Source organism: Garra rufa, chromosome 17 (assembly GCF_049309525.1).
Source record: "Garra rufa chromosome 17, GarRuf1.0, whole genome shotgun sequence".
NCBI classification, from domain to species: Eukaryota; Metazoa; Chordata; class Actinopteri; order Cypriniformes; family Cyprinidae; genus Garra; species Garra rufa.
In genome coordinates this window covers 5,866,429-5,889,575 of record NC_133377.1, presented here as the reverse complement: position 1 = coordinate 5,889,575, position 23,147 = coordinate 5,866,429, and the positions used below count along the sequence as shown (strand labels likewise).

The window sequence follows — 23,147 nt, the reverse complement described above, 5'->3', positions numbered from 1 at the left end:
GCCTAAATACAAAATGGGACAATTAGGTTTTAATATTCAATGTTCTTTTTGTGTGTGTTTATGGAAGCCTGTTTAAATGACAGCCTGTTTCTGCCACTGAATAAAAAAAGGTTATTGCGAATTTATTTCTCAAAATTCTGAGATAAAAAATCTTTCTTCTCAGAATTCCTCAATACAAATTAGCAATTCTGACTGTTTCTCAGAACTGCATGATATGGACTTGCAACTGCAAGTTATAGTCAGAATTGCATGACATTAACTCGCAGTTCTGACTTTTTTCTCAGAACTGCGTGATATAAACTTGCAAAAGCGAGAAATATAGTCAGAATTGCGCAACTGCGAGCAATTCTAATTTTACTCCTCGCAATTGTGAGTTTATATCACGCAGTTCTGAGAAAAAAGTCAGAACTGTGAGTTTATGTCGCACAATTTCTGACTTTATAGTGTAACATTAACTCATAGTTTTGACTTTTTCCCAGAGTTGCGTGATATAAACTCAAAAATCACTAAAAATAAAGTCAGAATTGAAAGATAAAAGCTCACAATTCTGACAATTTTTCAGAACTGCATGATATAAACTCGCAACTGTGAGAAATATAGTCAGAATTGCGCAACAAACTTTTTTCCTCAGAATTACGTGATATAAATTCGCAACTACAAGTTATACAGTCCGAATTGTGCGACATAAACTCACAGTTCTGACTTTCTCTCAGAATTGCATAATATAAACTCACAATTGTGAGAAATAAAGTCAGAATTGCACAACATAAACTCACAATTTTAACTTTTTTCTCAGAATAATGTGATATAAACTCGCAACTGCGAGAAGTCAGAATTGCGCAACAACTTAATTCTGACATTTTTCTCAGAATTGTGATACAAACTCGCAATTCTGACTTTTTATCAGAACTGCGTGATTAAACTTGCAACTACGAGTTATAAAGTCAGAATTGCGCAACATAAACTTTTTTCTCAGAATTATGTGCTATAAACTCGCAACTACGAGAAATAAAGTCAGAAATGTGTGACACCTGCACTTCTGCCTTTTTTCAGAATTGCGTGATATAAACTTGACACTGCGAGTTATAAAGTCAGATTTGTGCAACATAAACTCAGTTATGACTTTTTTCTCAGAATTGCATGATACAAATTACAATTACAATTGCGGGAAATTAAGTCAGAATTGCATGGCAAACTTACAATTCTAACTTTTTTCTCAGAATTGCTTGTTATAAACTCACAACTGTGAGAAATAAAGACAGAATTGCAAGATAAAGTCTGACTTTTTAGATCTCTATATCTGTTTATATCTCACAATTCAGACTTTTTCGAAATTGCAAATTATAAAGGGAAAAAGACTGATATGTTCTCAGAATATCTAGCAATTGTGACTTTTTTTCTAAAATTTAAGTTATTAAGTCAGAATTGTGAGATATAAACTCTCAATTACCTTTTACTTTTTATTCAGTGGTGGAACAAAACAATAAAAAAGGTCATTGTGAATTTTTATCGTACAATTCCATTTTTTTCTTGCAATTATGAGTTTATAGTTTACAATTCTTTAGAATTCTTTATGAATCCTTTAGAATAATTCTAAGATAAAAAATTGTGATATTTAAACTCTAAAAATCTTTCTTTTATATTTATTTTTTACAAGTATATTATTAAAACATTTTGTTCTGATTTTGGAGTAAAAACATGGCTAGGATACACCCCCCAAAATAGTTTCACAATCTGAACTGTTTCAGTATTAAAAAGTCACAACTTAAAACATCTTCTATTTCACATACGTGGAAACATTACAGATGACATCTCTTGATACATTACTGCTGCAAGCATGTAATTCAAGTCTTCCTCAGACCAAAAACAACAACTTATTATTCAACTGCTGCACTGTGCAAGCCTTAAACCTCATCCCATCTCAACCACGGATATGCCAAGAACCCTGCATATTTTATCCATTATTCTTTCTTCCACCAGCATCTCTTTCTTTGTCCTATTTCTGGTGCAGTCCTCTTGTGTCACACTCTTCTTGTGTTTCCAACTTTCTCTCCCCCCAGCTTACCGTCTTTCACTCTGTCTTTTACTGTTTCTCTCTATCAGGTAACCTAATATTTTATTCGACTCTGATCTATACCAAGAAGTGCACCAACGGCAGCATACAGCCTGTTTCAATTGTACAAACTGCACATAAACACTCAGAAGGAAATGTACAATCAACACATTATGAATATACTGCGATTACATATTCAAGATGAAAATAACTGACATATAAATAAGCCTTTGCTATGAATAGACTAAAAAACAGATTAGGTGCAATAAAATAACTGAACTTCAAATGAAAACAAAAAACATAAAAAGACATTTTAGATAGTGTTTTTCCTATTAAATGAGGAGATTAACAGTCTTTATGCATATTTTATGATGTAATTTTGCATTTAAATGCAAAATATTTAGCATTTGTGTGTGACACAGCTGAAACTAAGCCTACAGGGCTTTAGAAACTTTAATTTATACATTACGTCATGATCTCAGAGAAAAGGAATGCCCAATGGAGATTTTAGGAGGGAAACACAGTGCCCCAGGAAAGTTTTTGACCTTTTCCAGGTACAAGTTGGGCCTCCCTTTCCCTTGTTTTCTCCTCTCTCCGTAATCAAGAGCAGAGGCTTTACAAATACTGAAAGCTTTGCAAATCATTGTTAATCTAAAACAGACAGAAGACACAAGAGGCCCCGACATAAGCAGATGCAAACATAATGGAATCCTGGGAATTACGTTATCCTCTTGTAACTTGGCAGGGGAAACACTTTATGAATCATGTAACAGAAAAGAACTGTAACAAAACCTATTTCAATCAGCTACCTCATACCAGATTCATGGCGTATGCATTGCATTTCAAACTCTTGAAACACTCCTCTTTTGAAACATTACCCGTATTGCATCATCTGTTATTCACAAACACAATGAAGCAATCATTCTCCACTAAAACAACCACTTTTAAACCATGCAAATACCGACACAAAGCCTTCAACATCACTCTCATGTTTGGCCTTATAAACTAGCTCCAGGTTTAATATCAGGTTTGACCAGGACAAGTACATTACACATCAATATACAGACACTTAGAAGTAGTCTGAATACCGCAAGAAGCTTTCAGAGGGCATCATCACCAACTAATGGATAATAATGCCTTATAAATCAATGCCGCCCTTATTTGGCTCCACATTAGGCTCTTTGCACAGACTAGCTCCATCCTTCTTCCCATGTGATTCAGCTCATCTGAATTCTGTTGATTCTTTCTCTCCTGAACCTGTGAATGTGCTCTGGGACACGCTATGCTGTTTTAGAGGCTTGCGATGTGAAGAGAGGAATTTCAACTGACAGGAATATAATGCCCTGAAGGTGTAGTGATATTACTGGCTTCCTACCTGCCGCCTGCTTTATTCATCACTGCTGAAGTGACAAAAATGTGTCACACTTAATGTCACACTTCAGTTTTCCATAAGAGAGACTTTATTGCAGCTAAAAACTTGCTTTTCTTTTTATACATACTAAATTAACTGCTTTATTTATGGAGCCTTGTCAAAACGCCAAGTATGACAAAAATGACGCTGTATTAAAACGTATACTTGTACGTACATATTTTCATCTATACAAATTCATTTATACTGTTCAAAACAACAAAAAAATTAGGCCTAAATTTAGTATTTAATGGAATAGTTCATCCAGAAATGAAAATTACCCCATGATTTACTCACCCTCAAGCTATTCTAGGTGTATATGACTTTCTTCTTTCAGACGAATACAGTCGGAGTAATATTAAAAAATGTCCTGGCTCTTACAAGCTTTATAATGGCAGTGAATGGGTGTTGAGATTTTGAAGTCTAATAAAGTGAAAAATGAAAAATATCTATATTTATATTTATAAACCGTAATCTTGGATGATGTAGGTGTAGCGTAAGATCTGGTGAGAAGTGACGAACATGGAAGAGCATAGGACAGACTAAAAGAAAAGACCAGTCACGAATTAGAAGTACAAAACAAGGATTTGTAAAGTAAAATGTCGAAGGATTTCGATATAACCCAAGAGGAGACTTGTTTTCTAGGTCTGTAACTATTAATCGAAAAATAAAAACAACAACAACAAAAAAAGATTTTTACTATGTGTTGATTTGCTGGCCGTAAATGCAGGGAGTCCATGACAAATCCTAAGCGGTTATAACTAAATGCACTAGGTGGCGTTTTAGAGCGTGTTAACAAGTTGATAGTATTTGAGCACAGAATGTCGTCATCTCCCTGGCGACGTTTGGATTTACTTTAAACAAAATGATCTTATTAAAGGTTGTATCAGCGATTTCTAGCCTGAAACATAAAGTGTCAAATTCAGCTGACCTTTCATCACGATCCGCTCGCTGCCTGCCCCATAAATTGTCTGTGAAAAAAACCGCGTCTCTCTGGTCAGCCTAGGGTCCGAGATATGCCAAAAAAAAAACAATCGGCGCTATCAACTATTCCACAGATAAACAAACAGTGTTCCAACCAATCAGCGTCAGGGGTTTGGTGTTGTGGACTTTCGCTCCGCCTCCCTCACATCCCTGCACCAGTAGGAAAGTCCACAACACCAAACCCCTGACGCTGATTGGTTGGAACACTGTTTGGTTATCTGTGGAATAGTTGATAGCGCCGATTGTTTTTTTGGCATATCTCGGACCCTAGGCTGACCAGAGAGACGCGTTTTTTTCACAGACAATTTATGGGGCAGGCAGTGAGCGGATCGTGAAGGTAGGTCACCTGAAATTGACACTTTATGTTTTAGGCTAGAAATCGCTGATACAACCTTTAAATGATCTGACAAAATGTAATTACTTCTGATTAAATGAATTAGTGAAACTGATTTATCATAATACCACAACCACAATGAGAAATCACATGAAATCCAAACACAGTCAATTGTGGAAAGACAGCTGTCCATCACTGCATTCATGACTGCAGGACCCAAGTGAGGCAAGAATAGAGTACATCTGCAAATGCGAATTGATCTTGAGACATATATAAAGTTTCCCGAGGGAGAGTGGTTTAACACAAAGCGCTAAACTGTTAGCACACTTTATCTTTGTCAGCGCGTTTTTATTGTTGAATGAGACTGAGGAACAAACTTTCACCTGAGCATGTGAATATTATTGTTTCTCTCAGAATTAATATGTGAAACAATGTAAACACAATAAATATATGCCAACTCGAGTATATGTACGTTCTGTACTGTAACTGGCACACTCTGCTTGATCTTGAATGTTTTTGTTTTTTATATGTAGGCTATATATTTTTTTTTTGCTTACATATGTTTTCAACCAAAATAAAACCATGAGATATAACGTGACGTTGCTGTAGAACATTGTTGTGTAAAGGCTAATCATAACACAGATGGCACACAGTTTTACATACATTCTAATTCATAAACATCTTAAAGACATCTAATAGATGTCTATTTGACATATGATAGAAAACGTCCAATAGACGTATCGCAGATGAGCAAACTACGTCTAGCAGATGTCTTGCGGATGTAAATGCAGACGTCAAATAGACATCTCCGAGATGTATGTGTGCTATCAGGGAAGCTTTTTCAGAAATTGTGACAAAAACATGATAATTACAAATAACGTGTTTCTCAATAAACCTAATTTAAATAAACAAATATTCTAATTCAATATTTTTGGAAAATGCCCATCCCTAATTCGTACAAGTGAGGGTACAAATTAGCCACTTTGTGTCATATGTATGAACTGCCATGAGATTAGGGTTGAAATACAGTATCTTAATGCTGTGATGGACTAATTGGAAGTTAGAAGTATTCCGCAGAGAATTTTAGTCAGCATCATGCCAATACAGCAACAGCCTGCTCACTGCTGTTTAGAGTTAGTAATACAGTGGAGACCATTCACAATAATTAGCAGGTCATGGCTCCTGTTGTCAAGGTGAACCTTCTTTTTCTTGCACCTCTAGAAACAGATGAAGACCCCCATCTGTGCATGAGTAAGCATGTGTATGTGTGTGTGAGCCATTTCATGTGCTTGTGTGAAGACAGAAGTGTGTTCAGGTACTGTACCTCAGGTCTCATCTGAACTTACTCCTTCCAGGCAGAAGCTGTGTGAATTTTAATTACATATTTTGTACGAAAAACTGCCAAGCCTGATGTTAGAGAATGTAGAGTAGCTACTACATAAATAAGGCCAGACATCCTGGTTCTGTTAGGACTAGAGTTATTAAGATGGATAAAATTTTGTTGTTTTTGTTTAGCATCAAGAACGATGACTGTAACAATGTGATTTGATAAGATTCTGTTCATTATAAGCACACAATGTGGTTTTCGTGTCTGTCGCTTTAAATATTCAAGCTCTTTAAAATCAAGTGGATTCTGATTGGTTGAGAATGTTTTTTATCTTAATCAACAATCAACTTAATCAACTAATTGTTTTGAAAGGGATTTTAATGACATCACTCATCTGTACTGTTATAATTATAGTTGTGGTTTGGACTTCCCTAATTACAGACTTAGAATGATGACTAAAACTTTATAATTTCAGTTATCATTATAGTTACCATCCTTAGCCTGAATAGGCTGTTAGCCATGATGGTCCTAAATTCAGGTTGTGTCCTGGTGTCCTGGTTGCCAGGGATAATATTCATACCCCTGGCAAATTCTGACTTAAAGTTAATTTTATTCAACCAGCAAGTTTTTTTTGACCGGAAATGACACAGGCTTCTCCCAAAAGATAACAAGACGATGTACAAGAGGCATCATTGTGGAAAAAAAATACTTCTCAGCTCAGCATTTGAACAAAAAGTGGCATGTCCAAAATTATTCATACCTTTTGCAAACTGTCACAGTCTATGGGAAAATCCAAAGTTCTATACCATTCCAAATAGTCCAAGCTGTTCTAAAGCATCCTAATTACCCTGATTCATTGGGAACAGCTGTTTTAATCAACTCAACAGGTGAAAAACAGAAGCTCTCTGCTGTTGGTTTGTGGACAGTCATGGCTAAGACAAAGGAGCTCACTGAGGACCTGCTCATAAGTCAGGAAAAGGCTATAAGACCATATCTAAATGTTTTGAAGTTCCAGTGGCTACAGTGCAAAGTATTATTAAAAAATACAAGACGTTCCAAACTGTGAAAAATCTCAGAGGACGTGGTCGGAAGCCAAAAGTGAAACCTGTGCTGGCCAGGAGGATAGTGAGAGAGGTAAAAAAGAATCCAAGGATCACCACCAAGGCCATCCTGATGAATCTGGGCTCTGCTGGTGGCAACATCTCAAGGCAGACAGTCCATCGGACACTACACACCGCTGGGTTCCACGGATGCAGACCAAGGAGGACACCACTTCTCCAGATAAGGCACACAAAAGCCCGCTTGGCCTTTGCTAATGCTCAAAAAAGAAGACTTCTGGTCTTCTGTTTTATGGTCAGATGAAACAAAAATTTTATTGTTTGGTCACAATGATGTAGCCTTCATTTGGCGTAAAAAAGGAGAAGCCTTCAACCCTAAGAACACCATCCCCACTGTCAAACAAGGTGGTGGAAACCTAATGTTCTGGGGGTGTTTTCCAGCCGGTGGACCAGGGAACCTAAACGTAGTAAACGGCACCATGAAAAAGGAGCAATACATCAAAATTCTCAACAACAACATCAGGCAGTTTGCAGAGAAAGTTGGCCTTGGGCACCAGTGGACATTTCAGCATGACAACGACCCAAAACACACAGCAAAAGTGGTGACGAAATGGTTAGCAGACAAAAACATTAATGTTTTGTAGTGGCCCAGACAGAGTCCTGACTTAAATCCAATTGAGAATCTGTGGTGAGAGCTAAAGATCAGGGTGATGGCAAGAAGACCCTCCAACCTGAAAGAGTTAGAGCTCATCGCTAAAGATGAATGGGCAAAAATACCAGTGGAGACATGGAAAAAAACTGGTCAGCAATTCTAGGAAGCGTTTGATTGCTGTAATAGCCAATAAAAGCTTTTCTATTGATTATTGAGAAGGGTATGAATAATTTTGGACATGCCACTTTTTGTTCAAATGTGAATAAAAGATGAGTAATAATTTTTTCCACAATGATGCCTCTTGTACATCGTCTTATTATCTTCTGGGAGACCCCGGTGTTATTTCTAATAAAAAAAACTTGTTGGTTGAATAAAAGTAACTTTAAGTCAGAATTTGCCAGAGGTATGAATAATTTCGGGCTTGACTGTAGGTATGTCCTGTTTTCAGCTGTCACGGTCAGTTTTTTCATACTTGAATTGTGAAATTCTTTCAGACAATTAGCTTGCATCTGGTTGCCATTACAATTGGCAAACATTTAAAAGATATGACTCAGACCATTCAAATGATCTTGAAACAGCACATGAATGCTGTGGAGGGAAATTAGCATTTTGTTCCACACTGCCCTCTAGTGGCTGAAGGTGAGCACAGCTTGGCAAGCATTGCTGGCTCCTGCATTATTAGAGCACTAACCAGAAACTCAAACCTGCTGTTCTCACTGTTCTTACGAACACAAAACGGCGCCCAAAACAAAACCATGCTGAGAACATTTCCTTTAAGTTAGCAATTTTCTCTTGCACAAATCTGCAATTGTTCTAGGTTTGCTGGGATATTGCCATCCTGGAATGAGAGGGGTGTAATCCTAGTGGCATCAAGTCAAATTCCATCCACCTGCATTCCTCCAGATCCAACACTTGGCAGACACATGGCCAGTTCAGTCCCAGCTCAGTGCCAGCCTACAAATGCAATTCACCTGCTCTCAGAAGGAACAGCTTGTTCTTTTCTGATTATTATTGTTTTAACATTGTGTCATCCATTTTTAATCATTCAAGGCCATTGGTCTTTACACGTTATAGAGGAAGGAAAAGTTAATCTTACAAGCAGCACAGCGTGAACCTTCATAGTATATCTGTGTTCATTGTTCCCTGTCTTCATTCCTAGCATGCCTGCTCACAGCGCCAGAGTTATGAAGAGGCTAAAAGAGGCAGAAGAGACTCAAGGTCAAGGCGAGATGATGAGTCATGATCCATTATAAGAAATGAAAAGAGATTCAGCACAACTTTATCTTAGCATCAACCAGGTGGAAGGAGACAATGCAAGGTGTGAGAAAGCTGTCAGTGGAGAGCTAAAAGTGCTTCACAACAAAAGCAGACAGAATTCTTTCCTCATTCATGTCTAAAGTGTGATGTTTGTCTCCGAGTGATGACGAACAGCTTTTGAGATACTTCCTTAAAGTTTTGAGCCGAATGTACAATTTGTTGATACTTTTGTGTGCTTTATTAAACATTAAAGGGTTAGTTCACCCCAAAATAAAAATTCTGTCATTCCAAACTTGTAACTTTGCACAGAAAATGTATTCTTATAGCTTCATAACATTACGGTTGAACCACTGCTGTCACATAGACTATTTTATTAATGTCATTTTTATTAAATTTCTGGGCCTTGAACGTGGTAGTTGCTTTGCTGTCTATGCAGGGTCAGAAGACTCAGAAATCTATCGAATTTCATCAAAAATATCTTAATTTGTGTTTTCTGAAGATTAAAAAGGTTTTACAGGTTTGGAATGACATGAGAGTGAGTAATTAATGACAGAATTTTTATTTTTGAGTGTACTATCCCTTTAATATGATGGCGTTTTAGTGCCATGTTAAATTTTTTTTTTTTTTTTTTACAAATAAATAAAAATTAAGATTACAAGAATAAAGTCAAAATATTACAAGAATAAAGTTTCAATATTTTGACTTTATTGTCAAAACATTTAGACTTTATTCTCAAAATATTTAGACTTTATTGTTGAAACATTTTTACTTTATTTCCTGAATTTCGACTTTATTCTCTAAATTTTGACTTTATTCTCGAAACATTTTGATTTTATTCTTAAAACTTCTACTTTATTCTCGAAACATTTAGACTTTATTTTTGAAATTTCGGCTTTATTCTTGAAACATTTTGACTTTATTCTTGTAATTTTGACTTAATTCTCGAAACATTTCGGCTTTAATCTGGGAATTTCTACTTTATTCTCGAAATTTTGACATTATTCTCGTTATTTTAACTATTCTCGAATCATTTTGATTTTATTCTCAAAACATTTTTACTTTAATCTGGAAATTTCTACTTTATTCTCGAAATTTTGACATTATTCTCGTAATTTTGACTATTCTCGAAAATTTTTGACTTTACTCTCGAAACATTTCAACTTTATTCTCAAAACATTTCAACTTCATTCTCAAAACATTTTAATTTTATTCTCAAAACATTTCGACTTTATTCTCAAACATTTCAACTTTTTTCTCAAAATATTTCCACTTATTCTCGTAATTTTGACTTTATTCTCGAAATTTTTCAGCTTTATTCTCGTATTATTTCAACTTTTTTATTGTAATTTTGACTTTATTCTCTAAATATTTCTACTTTATTCTCAAAATATTTAACTTTAATCTTGTAAAAAAAATGGTATTAATAGATCTAAACAAAGAGATACGGAGGTCACAAGGTCATGGGCCGGCTGCCATGACAACAGGAAATCTCCCCATACTGTTATCTGGTTTTACAGCAGCAAAGTGTAGGTGTGTCAGCACCCCTTGTTGAGCTTGCGTGTGTTTGCCGGACAGCTGGGTGTAACCATCATGACCCAGACTGAGGTCAGATAACTTGTTCCTGACCTTGGCAGCTTCTTTTAGACTCTCCTCATTCCTGTACTTTCTCTCTGGAGCTCTAAACTGCAATTTCATCCATTAATGCTGTCAGAGTGTCCTTGTTTCATTACAGCAACATCACGACCACAGCCGACATTAAACAGTCCAGCTAAGAGGTTCAGCCCTCGGATAGTGTAAGCTATGTAAAATCTTACCGCAAAAGGGATTAGCGACTATGTTTTATCTTGACTTTAAAAGAGGTGTGAGAGAAATGTGCCCTGACAGCTTTGCGGTAATAAGAAAAAGACTTTCTTAATAAGAAAAAATGCTTTCTTATGTAAATGAAGAATGTAGTGAGAAGATGTTCATAAGCTGTCAGTGAGCAACCTGGTTGTTTTCATGCACAGGCTGGAAGAGGGTGAGAGAGGGCAAGTTTTTGTTGGAGTAAATGGTGAAACGAACCTGTCAACAGGTGTATCTATTACTGGGAGTTACATAATGAAAACCACAAACACTGAGACACATGAGACGACTTGGCTGATTGGGCGCACGTAAGGATGCACAAAAAATGTAGAAGTTTTAAAAGCAGGTTTTTTAAAGGTGACATCATGAAAATCAGATTTTTTCCGTGTTTAAGTGCTATAATCAGGTCCCCAGTGCATTTACCAAGAGGTCTCAGAGGAGACAAGAGAGCAGTTGATTTATTGATTTATTTACTGTATATTGTGCTGCTGCCACACTAATCTAATATAAATGTGTTTTCTTCCAGCTGTTTATCTTCGCAGACATAACTGACTGTTTTTGTAACTCGTGTGTGTTTTTAACATAAACTTGTGTGTATTTGACAGTTTAAGCGCAATAAGACATGAAAGAGAACTTAGTTTAGTACTCACATGCCATGTAACAGCTGCTTTCTGTGCGTGTGCTTCCGATGTGTGCGCTCAGAAAAACATATATCAGAAGTTTAAACTAATATGGTTTAAAACGCATGATTTCAGTGCGCTAGACATGATAATAAAAACCAAACAGATGCTTTTTGGCAGAGCTGTAAAGGCACAGCCCTATTCTGAAAAAGGGGGCGGGGAGCAGCAGCTCATTTGCATTTTAAGAAACAGCATGCTTTTGCTTCCACTCAAAATAGGCATTTTCAAAATGACTTAAAAATTATCTGTGGGGTAAACTTTACAGACACATCCTGGGGCACTTGAGATTTACATTACATCTTATATTACATCAAAGAATCCTAAAAAAATAGTAAAGTATTACGTACTACATTAAATAATAATGTAATAAATTTAATTTTAAAATATACTAAAATAGAAAAACAATTTAGCAATATTAATTTTTATTTTATGCAAATATAGCTTTGTGAGCAAGATATGTCTTTCAAAAACATTTTTTAATCCAAAAATACAGTGATAAATACGGTGATAAACTTGTGGAAATGTGGCTTTATATGCAGGTGTGCACATAAGTGGTCCATAGGGCGGCATACACGACCAAAATAAGAAAATGCGCTGTGAAATAAGTTCAGAGCGTGAATTTGCGTACCGACATGGTTGCAGCTGTTAATGCACAATTACCATGTTAGACAAACTGTAATACTGATTTCTATTCGAATTGAAAGCATAATTCTAGGCTTTTCGCTGCCGTTTTCAAAGCACAATGCAAAAACGAGACATTTAATTCACTGACGCTCTTCACTGAATGCTCTTTAATCGGAAGCGCTAAACCCGGCAGGAGTGTGTATACTTACTTGCCGGCAACCTGCCAAAATCAAGCTTGCTAATTAAGGTTTGAAAATGATGAAAATTCACATAATATTAGTAAATATTATCATTTTATTTTTAGGTTTACTATAAAATAATTGTATTTTTTATTTAATACTCCCTCTTTATTTTAAAACATAATAGTATTGCCACACTTTATTATTTTGTTTATTATTTTATATAAAAAAAAGAAAAGTCCAATGATATAATTATCACTATTATTATTATTTGTATTGTTTATTATTTATTTATTATATTATTATTTATTTATTTATTCATATTTATTATTTTAATTATATAATTATTTTAGAGTTATATTTAACGGGTCACACTAAAGTGTGTGAGGACCAAACCAAATCTCTAGGTACTCTAGGTTAGAACCAGGCTAAAAAACTTGTGTGCACCCCTGTTTATATGTTATAAAATATGTTAAATGGAGCTGATAACAATCGACTTTTTCAGCTAGGTATAACTGACTCCAAACTAATTCATTATTGATTTTTAGTGCACACCTGAGTTGGTAATGGGGCCATGACACGAAGCAGAGACGCGGTTACACATCAGAGTACATTAATATTTAATAATATTTTCAGCATTCCAATGCACTAAAATGATTCTGTGAATCAAAATACTGCTTACAAACAGTACGGGATGCTGTTACTAGTTTGGAAATAAGGCAAAGTGCTATTTCAAAGTGATTTACAACTGTAATGTAATTGTAATGTATGTCAACCAGAATCAGTAGTTTATTTAGGACATTACATAAATGTTTTTGATTGCAAAATGCTATGATTGACCAGAATCAAGTACTGCAGAACCTTTTAATGAGCAAATATATTTATTCAATCATCATGCAAGTGTGCAGCTTGAATGACTGGTGTTCCAATTCTGTGGAAATCTGCAGAGTTTTCTGTGGAATCCGGTGGTTGTTTTTTGTAAAGGCCTACTTATCTTCGCAATCTTCTCAGCAACACAAAAATATACAGTACTTCTCTTGAAAACATTTCATCGTGTTCCTCCACTCTGCAAGTCTGTTAACCCTAATGTCTATCACAGTTTCCCAATTCTGACCTCATGTGCTCTTTAGTCGTCTTCTGGTCAGGGAAGCGCTCGGAACAGTAAATTACTGTCTTTTGTCACTCTGCTCTTTTGTGTTTCTGTGACGTGCGTTGGGATGTATATCAGTGTCACCCCAAACGTCATTAAACATTCACATGTTCTTTATTTCAGAGCTATTACAGGAAGCTCATGTTTCATTGAACCCTCCTCTGTTTGACCACAAGTCATCATTCTATGTTGGCATTCGAGATCATCATTAACAGATGTCTGGCCCTCACAATATAAAATGACCAGTTGAGCAAAATCTGCCTTCTTCTTCACTTTATTCTTATTGCCACTATACTTGTGATTTGAAGTCAATGGCTACCGTTAACTGTTTGGTTACAACATCTTTTACTTTATTTAACGGGTTTAGAACAACAAAATTTTTCATTTTTGGGTGAACTATCCCTTTAAGTGCATGTCCACAAGGCCAAACACAAACAGCTTTGACTTGGGTTAAATTGAGACACAGCTCTGTGTTTCGCCTTCTCTCACTCATGTGATAAAGGATCAATGTTTACTGTGTCTATGTTTCGCTTTAGAGGGAATCCCATGCACAGTGATCTCACCCCACAAAAAGCTTCCGGACCTGATAGAGCCCTCTGGCTGGAGGGAGGGGGGTAGACAGAGGCTGAGCTCAGTCAAACAGGGGTGACGCAAGGAGTTAGTTCTGCACTGTTGAGCCCCTCAGCAATGTTCCCTCTAATTTTTCTTTTCTTGCTGAGCAAAACTTTTTTCTATTGGGCGGACATTTCGGCCACCTGAGCAAAAACATTGTTTATACCAGACCTGTACAGCACACAGACAAAAAGTGTGTAACTTTTTGTTTTAATGTGCTATTTAAATTTGATTTGACCCTTGATGTAACTATTTTTGTTTGGGATCAGTAAAGTCTTTTAAAGTTTCTTATGCTCCTCAAGGCCGTATCTATTTAATAAAAATACTGAATATTATTTCAAAAAAATAATTTTGTGAAATATTATTGCAATTTCTAATATTGGAATAAATGCTGTTCTTTTTATTAATCAAATAAAAATAATCACAGGTTCCAAAAAATATTAAGCAGCATAACTGTTTCCAACATTAATAATAAATCAGCATATTAGAATGATTTCTGAAGGATCATTTGACACTTAAAAACTGAAGTAGTGATGCTGAAAAGTCTGCATTGCTTCACAGGAATAAATTATATTTTAAAGTATATTAAAACAGGAAACCAATATTAGAAATTGCAATAATATTTCACAATAATACTGTTTTTCTGTTGTTGATGAGCCTTAATGAGCATAAGAGAATCCATTAAAAAACCAGGTCAAATATTTATTAGGTTTATAATATAGGCCTAACATAATATAATATCAAGACAAACAGCATTTAAACTGATAAAATAGAACTTAAAACAAACCGAAGCATCTAATCTATCTGTAAGTTAAATATAAAAAAAAACATGTACATAATCATGAAATATCAAAAAGTGTGCTTCACCCTCCACTTCCACAGCTCCACCTGTATAGATCTGCTACAAGGTGACTCAGTAAAAAATACTTTTAAAATATTAGGAACACTGCAAGTACATTAAAATGTACTTCTTGGGGGTTGGAGACTGAAACTAGATAAAAAGAAAAATAAAAAAAAAAGGGATGTAATATTTACAAGCACTTCAGATAAATCAATCATCTTTCAATAACAAAGCATGTGTCTCATCTCTCAGGCTTTTCAACACTTTGGTTTTGTTTCCCTCTTATAAGACCAGAAAATGCTATAAACTGTGGAGTCTAAAGAGAGAATATGAAACTCTGAATGATATGTTATTCTCGGTGTATGTCCAGCTAAAGTCCCAAGTGTCTGTTAGCTCACAGACTCTGGCAACTCAAAGTCTACATGCTTTTTCAGTCTTACAGAGGGAGTGTGAGACTTGTGGGGGCAGGAAGAGAAAAATCCAGAATCTGAGTTTGTTTTACATAGTCTTCTGCTCTTCTGGTTGGACCTCTACATGAAAGTGGTCCAGCAGGTTTTAAAAAGCCAGTGTCCAAGAGGACCTCGGGGACCGGATTTGCAAAACTTTCCCAAGACCACTTAGCAGAAAGGTTGGGGATATAATGCTGAATGTAGTGTCCAATATTGTTCTTATAATCTTAGGTTCCACAAAGGGACTTATGAGCAGATGTCACATGGCACAGATTCTAAATCCTTCATGCAGAGTCTAGTTACAGCACATCCTTCTCTAATTTTTAGTTTTTTTTCTAAGGCAGCTGATAGGGTGTTATAGGGGTTGCTAGAGTGGTTTTGTGTGTGGATTATAGTGCATGTGGCAGTTTCTAGCTTGTCTTGGATGGTTGCTATGGTGTTGCTACAGTAGGTGATTGCTACAGTAGATGATTGCTAAAGCATTGATTGGTTATTCCCGGTCCTGGTGATTGCTAGAATGTTTCTAAGTGGTTGTAAGGTTTTTCAGTAAGTGTAGGTGGTTGCTAGGGTGGTGTTACCTTGTGAGTGGTTGTTAGGGTGTTGCTATGGTGTTTACAGGAAGTTGCGGGTGGTTGCTAAAGTGTTTCTAAGTGATTTCTAGGTTTTTACCTAAGTGTAGGGTGTTAGGATGTTGCTAACTTGTGTTGTTTTCACAAGTTTCACGAGTTTGCCTATTAGAAAGCATATTTTGGCATGCTGTCCTGGGGGAGGGCTCCGGGCCCGGAATATAGACCGAACCCAGAGAACTCCCCCTATCCCTAGTATGGGATAAAAACAGATTAGAAGTGGGGAGTTGGGGTGGAGGAGGGATGCCAAGAAACTGTCACAGGATGGAGGTAAGAAGGCTGTCTATATGTGTTGTGCTTGTTAGGATGATTAGCTAAATGAGTTACACCTGTGCAGAATTGATTGATTATCTGATCGTGCTCCTCCTGTTATATAATAAAACATCATTTGTTGCTAGGAATATATGGACAGTTGCTAGGGTGTTGCTAGGGACTTTTCAGGAAGTTATGGGTGGCCACTAAAGTGTTTCTAAGGTCTCTAGTTTTTTGCGTAAGTTTAGGATGTTAGGATGTTGCTAGCTTATCTTCTGTGGTTGCTTGAGCTATGATAGAGTGTTGCTAGGAATATATCGGTGATTGCTAGTGTGTTTCCAGGAAGTAATGGGTGGTTACTAAAGTGTTTCTAAGTGGTCTCTAGGTTATTGCTTATGTATAGGATGTTAGGATGTTTCTGACTTGTCTTGGATAATTGCTTGAGCGTTGTTAGGGTTTTGCTAGGAAAATATGGGCAGTTGCTAGGGTGTTGCTAAAGTGTTTCTAAATGGTTTCTAGTTTTTTGCTTAAGTGTTGGGTGTTAGCGTGTTTCTAGCTTATCTTGGGTGGCTGCTTGGTTGTTGCTAGGGTGTTGCTAGGAAGTTCTGGGTGGCTGCTAGGGTGTTTCCAGGAAGTTTGGGGTGTTGTTTGTAAGTGCTTTCTAGGTTTTTGTTAAGGTGCACGGTGTTAGGATGTTGCTTGCTTGTCTTGGGTGGTTGATAGGGTGTTGCTACAAAGATGTGGGCAGTTGCTAGGATGTTGCTAGGGTTGTAGGATGCTGGGATGTTGTTAGCTTGTCTTGGGTATTTGCTTGAGCATTGACAGTCTGCTGCTAAAAAGATATGGGCAGTTGTTAAGGTGTTGCTAGGGTGTTTCCAGGAAGTTCTGGGTGTTGTTAAAGTGTTTCTAACTGGTTTCTCAAGTATAGGGTGTTAAGATGTTGCTAGCTTATATTGGGTGGTTGCTTGGGCGTTGATAGGTGTTGCTAGGATGTTCTGGGTGGTTTCTAGGGTGTTCCCAGGAAGTTCTGGGTGTTGCTAAAGTGTTTCTAACTGGTTTCTAGGTTTTTGCTTAAGTGTATGGTGTTAAGGTGTTGCTAGTTTTTCTTGGGTGGTTTCTTGGGCATTGATAAAAGTGTTGCTAGGGCATTGCTAGGATGATATGGATTGTTAGGGTGTTGCTAGGTGATTGCTAGGGTGTCCCAGGAAGTTTTGGGTGTTGCTAAAGTTTTTCTAAGTGATCTCTATGTTTTGCTTATATGAAGGGTGTTAGGATGTTGCTAGCTTGTCTTGGGTGGTTGATTGAGTGTTGATAGGAAGATATGGACAGTTGCTAGGGTGTTGCTAGGGTGTTCCCAGGAAGTTCTGAGTGGTTGATAGTGTTTCTAAGTGGTTGCTTGGTTTTTGTTTATGTGTAGGGTGTTACAGTGTTGCTAGCATGTTGTGATTAGTTGCATGGTTGTTGCATGAGCATTGCTAAGAAGTTTTGGGTGGTTGCTAGGGTGTTGCTAGGTGAATGCTGTGTTGTAGTGTGTTGTGGGTGGCTATTTTCGTGTTGATAAGACAATATCTTAATAAAACAGATACACACACACACACACACACACACACACACACACACACACACACACACGCACACACACACACACACACACACACACACACACACACACACACACACAATATGACAATTATTATTATGTTGCATTAAAACTAATACCCTAAGAAAAACATTGACCCGTGTCAACACCACACAATGCCACTGATGTGCTCATAGACACATCATACCAAATCAACGCTGTTTTGTCTTTCCAGTAGAAAAGTTGAAGCCAAAAGCGTAAAGTAGAGAGTTATAAAGCAAAAAGAAACAACAAAAAACAGATAAGCCATTCCAGAGAAGACATGTCCTTGTGATTGTAGCCTAATCCTGCTTGAATAAGTGATGTCCCCGTGATAACCGTTCAAATAATACAAGAAAGAATTTCCATGTTCAAGGTTTGGACAGACTGGCACCAGAGAAACGTGGCTAAAACCAAGCTGTATGGTATTTTGAAACCTTTCCATCTATGGTATCAAAATCAGGCATCTCTGATTAGCATCAACTAATCCAATTCTTCAAAAACCCAGTAATACGCAAATTGTTATAAATACACTCCATTTATAGTTACTGAAGCAAACAAGGAGTTCTTGCTTACCTTTAGAGTCACCACTGGCATAAATCGGTTTGGCTGTAGTGCTCTCTCCAGACCGTCCACATGGACCTCCTGACCTGCTGTGACCATTACTGAGACTCCTCTTGCGTTTGCTGCCCTTGAACCAGCTGAAAGCCCGGCCCAAGGATGAACCCCGTTTCTTCTTACTGGCCTGCTGCAGGGCCAGGATCTCAGTAATGTCTTTGGGCACCAGATCCCCCACAGAGCTGCTCCTAGACATCCTGAGACCAATGACCACTGATCTCTGACTGCTCTCGTATTCCACTCAAAACACCTGCCTCAACATCAAGAGAGAGAAGAAACATGAACATACATTTCTGAAAAGAAGAAAAGCAATGATGAGAAAGTGGATCTAACTGGGTTTCCATCCAAAAGGGCAAAGTATGTGCAAAATTATAATATTGCATACAATATTTACAAATAAAGCACAGTTTTCATCCAACAAGTCAAATAGAACATATCGTCACTTCCTGATAACCTGGCACAAAAAAACACTAAGAAAAGTAGGAGAAGCCACTGAATATAATAATTTTCATACATAATAAATTACTTGTGGGTTGTGGCTCAGAATGACCAGACAAAACACTATACATTTCTAAAGCGAATGTCAGCTGTTTGGGAACACAGCCGCGTAAGACATTGCATCCCATTGTGCCAAGTCACATGACTTTTTGGATGCACATAGAGGAATTTATTCAGCAAATGCATTTCCATTTCCCCATTCCCCTCTTTTTTTCGCACAATTTAAAAGCCACCTCAATGGAACGTAAAAACTCTTTTGCGAATTAAGGGATTTTTCTTCTAAATTAGCCATTTCCATCACTTGTTTCTGATGCGGTACTTTAAAATGTGCATAAAAATGGGGTGACAGAAACATATAGTGACAAATGAGACATGATATAAGCTGTGTTTCCATTACCCTTCAAATTGTGCAAAATAAAAATGGGAATCGAAAATATGCCCAATGGAAACAAGGCAGTTTCACAAAAGCTCCCATATATTACAAAATAATTTTTAGGTTTGCATGAGGTGGTTTTTCAGGCAATCCAAAAAAGGAATATATCGCAAAACTGCAATAGAAACTTTTTTTTGCATTTACAGGTCACTTGGTGTACATTAAAGTCACATGATCATTCTTTAATGTACTATAACCTCCAAGAAGAATTTACACTGCATTAAGGCTCCGACACGGCCAACGGAGCTGATTGTGGCCACTCCAGTCAATGCTTGTTTTTATACCAGCTGCACTGTGGTGGGTTTTAGAAGTGGTTTCCGCACTGCTTTGCAGAAGATACGTCTCCTTCGAATTAAAAATAATGGCTAGTGCGGTGGCTGCAATATACATTAACCAACCAACATCGGTTGTCATGACTGGAATGGAAAATGGATCGGTCAATAGAAACGGGTTAGTAGAAATGTATATTTTTTTATACATTTTTATTTCTAAATTAGTTTTGTGCAAATCTGTAATGGAAACACACCTATTGTTTAATAAAATCTGCGCCAAATTGATAGAAATGTGCTGATTATATTCATGGTTTCATATGGTTTTGAAAAAATGTCAAAAATGTCTCCAAAAATGTCAAGTGGTGCAATTACGACTTTAAATACATGGTAATGTACACATCCTGATTATTACTTTTTAAAACCTTTTTTTATTATTATTTAAAAGTAGTCTTCGAGGCCCCCGATGTACTTCAAGCAAAATCAAAGAACAAACTTATGTGACGTCATTTCGAACAGCCAAAATGAAGTTTGTTTTGTGTTTGTTTTGGGAGCTCGAAGCAGTAAACTTTCTAGAAAAGTTTGTTCCGGCTGCAAAACACCATTGTACCATTGGTCTGTGACGATAACGTCATAGGATGTGTGCGCTGATGCTCTGCCTTCTCTCATGCAGAACTCCTAGTACTCTAGTCTGAGTTCATTTAATCTGTCGAGTCCTTCGACGTGAGTTGTCCGCAGGAAAAAAAAACATAAGCATAATGGAGATCTGCTTTATAGTAGCAAATAAAGTTGTGCTTCTGATTTATGTTTAATACTGCTGATTGTCATACAATTATATCAAATCATTTCATCTTTTTAAAGACTTGTTGACCTTGAATCAGAGTCAAGAAGGCCATGATGTAATATCCTGTTGTTTATGCTTTTTTACGTTGGTTAAACCACATGACTTTGACGTGGTGGGCAAAAGTTTTTCCAAATATCAATTTGCAGCAAAGCAGTTTTATTATTATTTTTTTTTTTCTGACAAATAACAAACCTTATTCTAAAGTCCTAACTATTGCATACCCATATAACCAGACAGGACTGTAATAATGTTCAAGAATGTTTTCCCAGAACCAACTAGGATGCAGATCCAGGAACTTGCCCTATCCTTCAGCAAATCATGGTACTCATCTTTTTAGTAATAAGCTGAGTTAGCAATCAAAATTGCAGTACATTACAGGTCCAGTCTCTATTGAGCAACCTGGGGCTGAGGACACAAATCATTGACCGAACCCTACTAGCCCAGATCTTTAACCATTACGCCACACTTCTGTGTAACAGAAGAAATGCCCAGAAGTCAGCAGCCACTTCAGCTCCTGTGTCTATATCAAGTATATCTTAGTACCCATAGAAACAAGGAAATCTGAGAAAAGTTACTATTACTCCCTCTCCAAAGATGCCTCACATGTGTTTTGTATCAGGTACTTGCGAGTCCCTTTTCAACATTCACATGCAAATGTAGCGTCCACAGCCCTCATTCCCTAAAAACGTTTATTCTCGCTAAGCCTTCTAATCTCAGTCATGGTGCGAGAACTGGAGGTATGAGAGACAAAACAAAAGTAAAACAGTGTATAAGGGGGAAAAACACACTACCTCATGCAAATGCAGGCACTGAAGTTGCTCTCCCTCTGAGAAAATATGCAAGTAAACTCCACTATATCCAACTTTTTCAGTGTGGTAATTCGACAGCAACAAAATCTCTCAGGATGGTGTAACACACACACACACTCACACACCCCAATTACACACTCACAAACCCAAACTCTCACACTCCATCACACTAACTTACACAACTACAACTCAAAACAGTCGTCACATTCCCAAACACACATTTTATGTGGCTACACACACAAACAAGCACATAAAAACACCAGAGGGTACCTTTCTTTTCTTTCTTGCGTCCTTTTGTCTGTGTTTCTCAGTGTGTGTCTTGTCTTTGCTGCAGTGCTGTCTTGTACTGTTTATTCAGCTCTTTTTGGGTGAGTGGAGCTCCATGCTGGTCAGTCCTCCCCCTCCTGTCCTGTCTCCTGGTCACCATTCAGCGCAGTGCAGAGAGGAGCTGCAGTTCACACGTGTATTCCACCCAACTATTTCACAATGACAAGCTGGCTCCCTCCCTCCCAGACTCTCTCCTCCTCCTCCTATCTCTCTCTCTCTTTCTCACTCTCACGCTCTTGCCACAATGTACACACCGTTTCACTCCTCTCTACCTTCACTTATCACTCTTAGACATCGCTTTTATCCACTCCTCCTGTCTCCCTTCCCTATGCACTCATTAGTTTTTGTTAACTTACTATCTCATCCTGATCAGAGGTGGTGGAGAGACACCATCCTGTTCCCTGATGGGGAGGCTGGCTTTGGTTTCGAAGCACTGACATGAAGCCAAAGTGTTCGACGTATGAAAAACAGACAAGCACTGCACATGCCACAGGTTCATTATGAGCTACAGGTGATTTATGGACTCTGAAACCTGAGATGTAGCGTGTCTTCCGACATGACTGACAGGCTTAGAGGCATGTAGACTCTACAGCTATGAGAGTGAGGCTAAAAGTAAAAGAATAAGCCAAAACATTGGAAAATGGCTGCTGAACGTACTGTATTTGGAGATGAGCTACAATTATAAATATATATGGTTATTATATCTGCAAAACATCAAATAAAGTGCTATTGATTGTAAAGACAGATAGGATGAGCACATTTACAGGCTCCCGATTGGTCATTTTCTGAAAAAAAAACCACAAATGTACTTTAACTTCAACAAAGTAGTAAAATACATAAAACTGACATAAAAAATAAATACGAACTATAAACATATAAAATAAATATATATTAAAAATGAAACTAAAACTGGGTTGCTCCCTGTGTGCACTTGAAGACAACTGACTTAATACATCTACTTTATCACCATCATCTTGAAACCAGCTGGTTAAACATAAGGTTAGCTGTGAGACACTGTCTCGAATCAATTGTTTGCAGATGCTACTTTTATATTTCGTATCGTATAGGGCAGGCTATGCAGCTCATAGTGACAGCCATACATTTTAAAGAGTGGCTCAAGTGTTCAAATACTTTTGGGGCCACCGTCTACCTTAATGAGGTCTGGTAACCAGTGGCAACAGTTAGGAGAGGGTATGTGCAGGGACTTGTCTCCTTAATGTACCGAGTAGCTCTTTAACCTCTGACGGTGCTTCACCCTCTGGGGAATTTTCTTTTGAACTTTGAGGGCCTGGTTGCCGTGAATTCGCTATTTTTCGTTCTTTCGCAGCACAGAGAAGCCACAGAAAGCAGGCTAAGAATAGCGGAGCTAATAGTGATGTCATGTCCCGTGGGAAACGGTGGCA

At 37.3% G+C, this 23,147-nt stretch overlaps 1 protein-coding gene across 2 annotated transcripts in view; it reads right to left on the bottom strand.

Moving 5' to 3' along the window:
• Positions 1 to 21,873, bottom strand: part of nhsl3 (NHS like 3) — a 70,964-nt gene extending 49,091 nt beyond the window's left edge. The window contains exons 1-2 of one of the 2 annotated variants that reach the window (XM_073822061.1): positions 21,688 to 21,873; positions 18,523 to 18,818 (exon numbers count right to left, since the gene is read on the bottom strand). In XM_073822061.1, coding sequence (XP_073678162.1) covers positions 18,523 to 18,760 — 238 coding nt within the window. In that variant the 5' untranslated portion in view covers positions 18,761 to 18,818; positions 21,688 to 21,873. The remainder of the gene's footprint in view (positions 1 to 18,522; positions 18,819 to 21,687) is intronic. The other variant, XM_073822062.1, reaches the window with a different exon arrangement.
• Between the last annotated feature and the right edge of the window lie 1,274 nt (positions 21,874 to 23,147).